Source organism: Denticeps clupeoides, unplaced genomic scaffold (assembly GCF_900700375.1).
Source record: "Denticeps clupeoides unplaced genomic scaffold, fDenClu1.1, whole genome shotgun sequence".
Taxonomy (NCBI): domain Eukaryota; kingdom Metazoa; phylum Chordata; class Actinopteri; order Clupeiformes; family Denticipitidae; genus Denticeps; species Denticeps clupeoides.
In genome coordinates, this window is record NW_021630006.1 from 1 (window position 1) to 9,634 (window position 9,634).

At 48.9% G+C, this 9,634-nt stretch overlaps 2 protein-coding genes across 2 annotated transcripts; one reads left to right on the forward strand and one right to left on the reverse strand.

Moving 5' to 3' along the window:
- Positions 1–1,109: 1,109 nt before the first annotated feature.
- On the reverse strand, positions 1,110–4,573 carry LOC114780100 (glutamyl-tRNA(Gln) amidotransferase subunit A, mitochondrial-like; the record flags this gene model as incomplete). Its single annotated transcript, XM_028967602.1, is given in 12 exon segments — positions 1,110–1,253; positions 1,256–1,303; positions 1,390–1,595; positions 1,668–1,785; positions 1,884–2,076; positions 2,154–2,266; positions 2,333–2,508; positions 2,589–2,747; positions 3,014–3,110; positions 3,187–3,285; positions 3,476–3,653; positions 4,072–4,573. Coding segments are annotated over 12 exon segments (1,561 nt in total), but the record flags the coding sequence as incomplete, so codon positions are not given.
- LOC114780102 (reticulon-4-interacting protein 1 homolog, mitochondrial-like) lies at positions 4,332–8,112 on the forward strand. The gene is made up of 8 exons (XM_028967607.1): positions 4,332–4,595; positions 4,768–4,922; positions 5,835–5,969; positions 7,157–7,205; positions 7,311–7,444; positions 7,523–7,706; positions 7,774–7,866; positions 7,941–8,112. Exons 1-8 carry the CDS (start codon positions 4,332–4,334, stop codon positions 8,067–8,069), a joined length of 1,143 nt encoding a protein of 380 aa, XP_028823440.1. The 3' UTR covers positions 8,070–8,112.
- Positions 8,113–9,634: the final 1,522 nt, after the last annotated feature.

The following is a 9,634-nucleotide window of genomic DNA, read 5'->3' on the forward strand; positions in this document are numbered from 1 at the left end:
CCGTGCGCCTCTGGTCGCGCCGGAAGCTTTCAGCGCCGGACCTGTACGGAAGCCGCCGAGGTTCCGAAACGCGTTTATGGGGCAGATGGATGGTTAAGAAGCCGTACATCCGACTCTTTTCATCGCAGTGTTGAAAATGTGCTTCCGTGTGAGTGTTAATATATTAATATATAAACTACACACAGTACAGGTCAAAGTCTGGACACACCTTCTCATTCAATGTGTTTTCTTTATTTTCATGACCATTTACATTGGTAGATTCTGTAAAACCTGTTTTATATTCTAGTTTCTTCAAAATAGCCACCCTTTGCTCTGATTACTGCTTTGCACACAAGAGGTCGTCACCTGAAATGCTTCTCCAACAGTCTTGAAGGAGTTCCCAGAGGTGTTTAGCACTTGTTGGTCCAGCTCACCCCAAACCATCTGGATTGGGTTCAGGTCCGGTGACTGTGGAGACCAGATCTCCACTTTTTGTTAAGTACATAACTCCACATGTGTTCATTCATAGTTTTGATGCCTTCAGTGATCATCTACCAACGTAAATGGTCATGAAGATAAAGAAAACACATTAGATGAGAAGGTGTGTGTCCAAACTTTTGGCCTGTATTGGTACTGTATATATACTTTTTATCACATGACAGTATAGCTGGAAAGTTTTTATGTGACATCACCACCTGTTTATAAAAGTGCATACAGAGCTGCTCTGCAACAACAGGAAACATGAATTCAAATAATGTGAATTATTACAGCTTAGCAGACCAGCAAGAACCTGTGGTTTGTATGTAAGCCCCGCCCCTTCACTTTTTACATATTGAGTCGCCAGATGCAGACGAAAAAAAGACAGATATGGTTCTAATGTTGTTCCCATGGTTACCTGACTTACCGGAGGGGATTATGTAAAAAAAAAACGTTTTTAACGTTTTTGTAACAACCTGAATATAACACCAACAAGCCAATCGGAACCAAGGATTTTCAAGCTGTGGTCACATGAGAACCCTGAAGAAGAACACACAATGCAGTTAGTTGTGAAGTTTTTATTGTTGGAGGCAAATGCTGCACTCTGCAGTGCATTATGGGTAGAGTTTCACTGATCTGTGTTCACCACACACCCTCCTCACACCCCCGTGTCCGCTCTCGCGCCTCATCATCGCCACGGAAACAGATCTGAGGGAAGTCCACCTGCTGTTCCAGCCAATGCGCTACTGACAACAACTTCTTGTCCTGCATCTTGGAACCAATCAGCTGCAGGCTGATGGCAGGCCTCTGGCCGACAGCGCGACCGGCACACTGACTGCTGGGAGACCTGTCACAGGGTCAGAGGTCAGACACACAGTCAGGGTCTGAGCGTGATTAAAAGAATACCAGTGTGTGTGTGTGTGTGCACTGTACCTGCCATGTTGACGGGTTGTGTGAAGACGTCCTCCTGCGTGCTGCGTGTGCGGTTGTCCTCCTGTGTGAAGTGTGTGTAGGTGGGCGCGTCGCACAGCGTGGTGGGTGTGAGCAGGACGTCCACGCCGGAGCAGAAGACATGCGAGAAATCATCGGCGATCAGGCGACGCACCTGCTGCGCCTTCACAAAGTACCGCTCGTAGTTCCTGTCACACGACAATCAAAATAACTCCGCCCCCATATCAACAGTCCCCACCCCCAACACAGCAATAACTGACTGTTTGAGCAGAAAGTAGTTTCCGGCGAGGATCCGGCGGCGGACAACATCATTGAAACCCTCGTGACGCGTGGCAGCATATAAAGCGTCCGTCGACGTCTCCACTGAGCTGCGGTGACCTGAGAGCAACACACACACACGCACACACACGTTTTACACACGCGTCCAGTTCTCCGTGTTCACTTCTGTGTCTGAGGGTTCGCAGGTCCACACGCACCGTACTCCAGGCCGTCGAAGCGCGCCATGTTGGAGGCGACCTCGCTGCAGCACAGCACGTGGTAGCAGACGATGGAGTGCTGCGTGTGGGGGAGGCTCACCTCCCGCACCCGAGCCCCGGCCGCCGCCAACGCCGCGGCCACGCGCTCCCACTGCCGCGCGGTCTCCGGCGACAGGCCCGGCGCGTGATACTCCTGCGGGCGCATCGAGCCCGTCGGGCTTTAGCAGCGGACGGCGCCGGTGCGGGTCATGTGATCGGGGCTCAGCTGACCTGTGGGATTCCAACTGTGATGCGGGTCAAATCCAGCTCCTCTGTCAGCGCGCAGTCTAGGGCGGGGCTTGGGACTGTCGTGGAGTCTCGCTCATCTGGACCCCGGAGAATATCTGAAAAGCAGCACATGCCAGTAAAACACAGACACACCCCGACACACCACACACTTACAAGCATACCGAGCACTATGGCGGCATCACACACTCGGCGCGTCAGGATTCCAGGGACGTCCATCGAGTTGACGAGGGGAATCAGTCCGTGGCGGGACAGGACGCCGTAGGTCGGTTTCAGAGCAACCACACCACACAGAGCGCCAGGGTTCCGCGTCGAGCCGCCTGTATCAGAACCCAGAGACCTGGGACAGTGGGAGGGGTCAGAGGTCAAACATGCAGGAGCACACGCCCCCTCAAAACACAGTCACTCACACACACTCACAGGTAGCAGCTTAGCGATGCTACAGCGGCAGCGCTCCCTCCAGAGCTCCCTCCCGCTATCGCCCAATCAGAGCCCAGTTCCGTGCTGCTCCGCCCACCGGTCACGGCCTCACTCCAGGGATTCCGCACAGGCCCGAAGGAACTGTCGGTGCTGCCTGAACTGAACACACATGCTTCATTAACACCTTCATTTATATTACGTGCTGAGGTTCTGAACGTATATCTTGCTCTCTACTGTATTTTGTATTGATTTGTACTGTGTAATTCCTTTTATTAACAAACACCCTTTATTATTACTGTCCTACTGTCCACTAGATCAAAATCACATGCAGAATAACAATACACAATAGGTGCCATATTTCTGTAATCTGGATATGGTGTAAATGTAAATGAAATTAATGTTGGCACACGCCCACACTCATGTACCCCATGGCAAACTCGTCCAGGTTGGTCTTCCCCAGCAGAACCGCGCCCTGGTCCAGCAGCTTCTGGACGACGGTGGCGTTGAAGGGCGGAGTGTATCCTATAAATCACACAGTCAGCAGGGGGAGGGGCGTATTAACCTGATCACATGACCTGCCGCTCCGACAGTCTCGCACCTTTCAGCATGAGGGAGGCGCAGGTGGTCTCTACACCCTGTGTGCAGAAATTGTCCTTCACAGAGAACGGGACGCCATCCAGAATGCCACGAGGTTCCCCTGACAACAGGGACAGAAACAAACAAAAATATCATATCATCAATCTCAACATGGCCAGTCTACTGATTAATCAAAACATTTAATTTATAATACCAATTCCATGAATATATGAGTCATCATCAGTCTTATTTTACTCTTTTTCTACAGAAAATATTAATATCATGATTTAAGACATATACCACAAACAAACACATAAATGTATACCCCCTCAGCAGCCGGAGCTTCCGCCTCCTCTCTGCCTGCTGCATGGCAAGCTCTTCAGTGACACTGATGTAGGCGTTCAGGTAATGCGTCTCTCGGATCCGCTGCAGACATTTTCGGCACAGGTCAGTGGCAGAGACACGCCCCTCTCTTAGTGCCTTAGACACCTGTAAGGTGGGCAGGGCACAGGTCACTGATGGGTGTGGTATATTACAGAACTATTACAATACAACTATTACAAGCAGAGAGCATCAACATCACAGTAGTCCACAATATTGGTGGTGATCTGTGAATTTATCCGGATCTGACCTGTGAATTTAGGATGATACCCGGATCTGACCAGTGAATTTAGTATGATATCCGGATCTGACCTGTGAATTTAGTATGATATCCGGATCTGACCTGTGAATTTAGGATGATATCCGGATCTGACCAGTGAATTTAGTATGATATCCGGATCTGACCTGTGAATTTAGTATGATATCCGGATCTGACCTGTGAATTTAGGATGATATCCGGATCTGACCTGTGAATTTAGGATGATATGTCGATCTGACTTGTAGGCTTTTCAGGATCTGAACTCACCTCCCTGATTGAGAACCTCAGCGCACTCATCTTCTCCGGTTTTGTGCAGCGGCCCAACCTTCAGACACATCGCGCACAGGGCGCGGCCATGTTGGTTCAGTCTGCAATATTCCGCCCTCTGATTGGCTGACGACGCGGCTCATCCTTCTCTAATTGGTCAATCCGGGCAGGTTAAAGGGAAGCGGACGCGACAGCCACCGGGAGCGGGCAGGGGCGCTGAAGTCGGGAACAGAATTCCGGAATAAAATGGAGCTGTGATGATGGCGGTAGCGGCACAGCTGGCGAGGCGGCGCTCGGTCTCCTGTACCGGAGCTCTGCTGCTCAGGAGGACCGGATTCCCGGGCCACCCGAGACCCTTCAGCGGCTCCGCGGCCCGCAGGGCGGTGATGCCCGCCTGGGTGATCGACCGCTACGGAACCAACGAGGTCCTGCGCTTCACCAAGAACGCGCCGTTTCCGGTCATCCAGTATCCCAACGAGGTGACGGTGAAGGTCCACGCTGCCGCGCTCAAACCCCATCGCCACGTCAGCATGAGGGGTGAGTTCATCACGTGACAGGCGTCTTCTGATTGGTCAACCATCTATCGGCTGGTCCAGAAACGAACCGGTCAGACCAGTGGAAGAGAATGTGATGATGGAGGTCGGAGGTCAGAGATCAAGGTTATCAGGCTCCCTGCTCACTCCCTGTGTGCGTCAGGTGGATACGGTGGCCGCCACCATGGCAATGAAAAGCGATCCGCTGAACCTCAATCAGGCAGGAAGCGAGTTCCCACTTATCCTGGGTCGTGACGTGTCTGGGGTCATCATGGAGTGCGGCCTGGACGTGGCCCTACTTTCAAACCTGGAGATGAGGTGAAGGAAAACACACACACACACACACACACACACAGCATCATGATGTCACCTGCAGTAATAATAAAGATCCAATAAGACCTAATTACAGAGTTGCCATTAATTCCCCTCTCCAGCTCAACATTCCAGAGTGCATTGCTGAGTTACAGAGGTCTCAGAATGTGTATTAAATAATTAGTGTCTTGACAATTATGAAAACTGTGTGTGTGCAGTGTGGCGGCCATTCCACCATGGAAAAACAGGGCAGTCTGGCTGAGTTTGTGGGTTCTCAGTGCCAATGAGGGTAAAATGTATGACCACACACACACACTCACCAAAATCACTGATCAGTCACAACGATGGAGTGATGATTGGTTACACTTGTTTATAGTTACAACTGCGCCCTTTTTAAAATGTAATGCTACTTGAACTATTTTGATCACTATATGAAAGTAATGGAATGTAACTAATTACATTTGATTACTTTTGTAAATTATGACTGAATATTCATAACTGTTAACCATTTTGTTACCTATTTACTCCCAACACTGGTGGTTACAAGGTGTGGTTCTGCCATGCTGCCACATCTACACACATACTGATACTTTATTGAGGTGTTTGAATGCGGACGAGGATCAGAGTGACAAGGACAATGTTTCTGATGGCCAGAATCCACCAAAAGTGGTCCAGGACTTAATGGTGTCGGCAGGTCTGGTCCCACAGAGGATTCTAGTCATGATAAAGAAGTCAGAACGTTGAATGTGACATTCTGTGTGACGGTCTGACGTCTACGCAGCATTATAACGCGTTGTGTGCTGTGCACATTGAGTATAAATGTTGCGGACACTGGTGTTAAATAGGAGATGTTGAGCTGGGAAAAGGATGCTGATCTTATGAAACCAGTACAGGAGTGTGACATACGTGTGTGTGTGTGTGTATGCAGGTATCTCATAAACCCAAATCACTGAGTCACCCTGAAGCAGCAGCTCTGCCCTACACAGCATCCACAGCCTGGTCAGCTGTGGTCAACACCGGTGGCCTCAACAAGGACAACTGTGCTAAGAAACGGCAAGTGTGTGTGTGTGTGTGTGAGGCAGGTAACAAGGGATGAAGCCATGCGGGAGGAACTGCGATGTGTCTTCGGGTCACATGCCACGAGATATTATTATGGGCCGGCGAAATGAAGCGTTGATAACACACAAACTACAGATCCCATAATGCAACTTGCCTTGCCGAATGTGATCCTTACAAAGGAGCTGAATCTGTACAGGGCGTCGACGGCAAAGTACGCACTGCATTATGGGATGATGTCAGCGCTTCATATCGCCGGGTCATAATAATTGATCTATATGTAGTGATCTTGAGGGCCACGAGTTTGACACATGTGCCCTATGGGGTATACAGCAACCTGAACCTGTGCCATCAAAACCAGTGAAGAGAGAAGGTCCAGCAGGCCATATTCAGGTGGCATCTCATCTGATGCGGCGAGACGAGCCACCTCAGCGGCACTGTGGCGGTTTGGGATTCGAACCGGCAACCTTCCAATTATGGGTCAGTTTCCTTATCCGCTAGGCCACCACTGCGTGGTGTGTGAAGATTCTGCAGGTGACTTCCAGCAGTTAAAGGAGGCACTGATTCAGAAATCTGATATTCACTTTCGGAGTAGCAGTACACCAGCTTTGGAGACGTATCACTGGCTGAAGCATCTCTGCTGCCGCTGGTGCAACCAGGGATTCACACCAAGGAGGAGAGTGGATGACCTGGGTCCTGGAACATGAACAGAAGACTGAATTACCCGCAGCAAAGCTGCCGTTGCAATATGTCATTGCCCACAAGGGGGCTCCCAACCATCCAGTTTTCTCCCAAAGACCTTGAGGGTAGTGATAAAGTGAAGTGATTGTCACTTGTGATACACAGCAGCACAGCACAGTGAATTTGTCCTCTGTATTTAACCATCACCCTTGGTGAGCAGTGGTGGAGCAGCCTGTGGGGACGGTGCTTGCTTGGTGGCACACTCAGTGGCACCTTGGGATTCGAACCAGCAACCTTCTGATTACGGGGCCGCTTCCTTAACCGCTAGGCCACCACTGCCCCACCAGGTGACCCAGGGGGCAGGCCTGAAAGTAAAGGGAAAAGCTAAATGAACAGTTTCTGTTCCTGGAGAGGCAGCCTGTAGGTGTGAAGGACTGTCGGAGTGTCGTGTTCCTCTGAACGTGTGCTGGGTTGATGGACTCATTCACTTTTTTTCATTACAGTGTTCTTATTCTGGGCGCGTCGGGCGGAGTCGGGACCTTTGCTGTTCAGGTAAGGGGATGTACCTGTCTCTGCTGCTCTTGTCCCAGTTTAGGAATGAAAACAAACACACATACACAGGCCGTGTGGTTGCTGTTTGACCTACTGACCCTGCAGCTAGTGAAGGCGTGGGGGGGTCACGTGACAGCCACCTGCTCTGGGGCTGCGGAGCGTCTGGTGAGGGAACTGGGGGCCGATGCCGTGGTGGACTACGGTACTGGGCCGATCCAGAACCAGCTCAGCTCTGAGAGGTCAGTCCTGATCTCAGACAGACACACGGCGAGCGAGCATGTATGTGAGTGAGTGTGTGTGTGTGTGTGCGTTCTCAGGTTTGATCTGATCCTGGATAATGTTGGTGGTGAGACGGAGAGGTGGGCCCTGGCGCTGCTGAAGCCTTGGTCTGGTGCTAAATACGTCACACTGGTCACACCGTTCTTGCGCAACACTGACACACTGGGCATCGCCGACGGAATGTTCCAAACGGGTGTAACCGTAGCAACTAAAGCACTAAAGGTAGTTAGAGGCACATCAAAGCTGTGTGTGTGTGTATGTGTGTGAAATCCCTCGTTCTGTGTCTCAGCACCTGACTAAAGGAGTTCACTATCGCTGGGGCTTCTTCATACCAAGTGGCCCAGCGCTGGACGACATCAGCGACATGGTGGACGCAGGACAGGTATGCCCAGTGTCCCCCGTGTGTCCTCTGTTGTGCCTCTTTACTAGTCCTGCCTCTGTCTGTGTGCCTCCCAGGTTCGGCCGGTGGTCGAGGCTCATTACTCATTCGCTCAGGTTCCAGATGCCTTTTTGAAGGTGGAGGGTGGACATGCCCGCGGGAAGACAGTCATCGACATCATAAGTGACGAGCACGAGTGTGTGTGAGACAAGTGTGTGTCTCAGTGTAAATAAACCTCTGTTGAATCCAGAAAGTTTCATTTTGTAGAAAATTCAACCTTGCGGCTGAACTGAATGAACTGAAATGAGTCTGAAGTAGTTCAATAAAACGGATTTGTGATCAGTTTGAATCAGTCGCTGCTGCTGATTCCACTCATGTCTGATCCCAACTGTTGCAACGTGAAGACTGAGGGGCTTCGGCTCCACCCCATCGCTCTCGGAATCTCTGGAAACGGAATGTTCTTGCAGAATTCCACGGTGGAGGAAGTACACAAACTATGTACCCAGGGTAAAAGTTTACTGCAGTAAAAGTCCTTCATTTAAATTTCTACTTGAGTAAAAGTACAAAAGTATTTGCCTTCAAATGTACTTAAGTATCAAAAGTAAAAGTACAGTAATTTATTGTGGCTCTAACGCGTAACTTTAATTTACTGGTTAGATCAATTAATTTAAATTAAGACTTTTTTTTTTTTTTTGTGTGTGTGTGTGTGTGTGTGAAATGCTATTAATTACTTTACCACTGATAACTATTAAAATGTATCTGATGCCTTACCAGCAGTGGTGATGGGTGGTAGTAGCCTAGTGGGTAACACACTCGCCTATGAACCAGAAGACCTGGGTTCAAATCCCGCTTACTACCATTGTGTACCTGAGCAAGACACTTAACCCTAAGTTGCTCCAGGGGGGGACTGTCCCTGTAACTACTGATTGTAAGTCGCTCTGGATAAGGGCGTCTGATAAATGCTGTAAATGTAAATGTAAATGAAATGGTGACAGGGATAGTCCCCCTGGAGACACTCGGGGTTAAGTGTCTTGCTCAGGGACTGTGGATTCAGACCACCTTCATATTTTTTGCAAGGACTAAGTATTTGGAAGCTGAATCTGTGGAATGGACTGAATGCTGGTACTGAGTGTGAGTTACCGAGCGCTCGCTGATATTGAGAACTTATGCGGAGTTTATAATGCGCATTTGAAAAACAATAATCCCATAATCCCTTTATTTTATGGTTAAGGCAATATGTCTGAATGGAAATTGTGTCTTTTTCAGGTGATGGTACCATACTTCCACATTAACATCTGGCAACACTGGCAAACATATGAAGCGAGTAACAGCCATCGAATTGAAATTGATAATAGCTTTAGCCTGCCATTATGGGTAGCAGCATTTTCCCAATCTGTCTAGCTAAATTTCCATCAGAATTAAATCGTACCTCTACCGGTTTCCTTAGATTAGATGATGAATTTGTGTAAAATGAAATCATATGGGTCGGAGGCAGGCACAAAAGGTATTTTTCTGCATCTTCATTTCTTCAAAAAAAAATTAAATAAAAAGCCATGAATGTTCTGGCAAGCTGGACAATAACAGTGCAACACTTTAACAGGTTGACGAATCCGTGCCGCTCCTCATCTCAGTTTTGATCAAACAGGTCAAAGGTTAGATTTATAAAAAAATTAGTGGAGTACAAAGTAAGATTTTTTTTACATTGAAATGTACCAGAGTAAAAGTAAAAAACTGTCCACAAATGTAAATACTTTAGTAAAGCACAGATAAA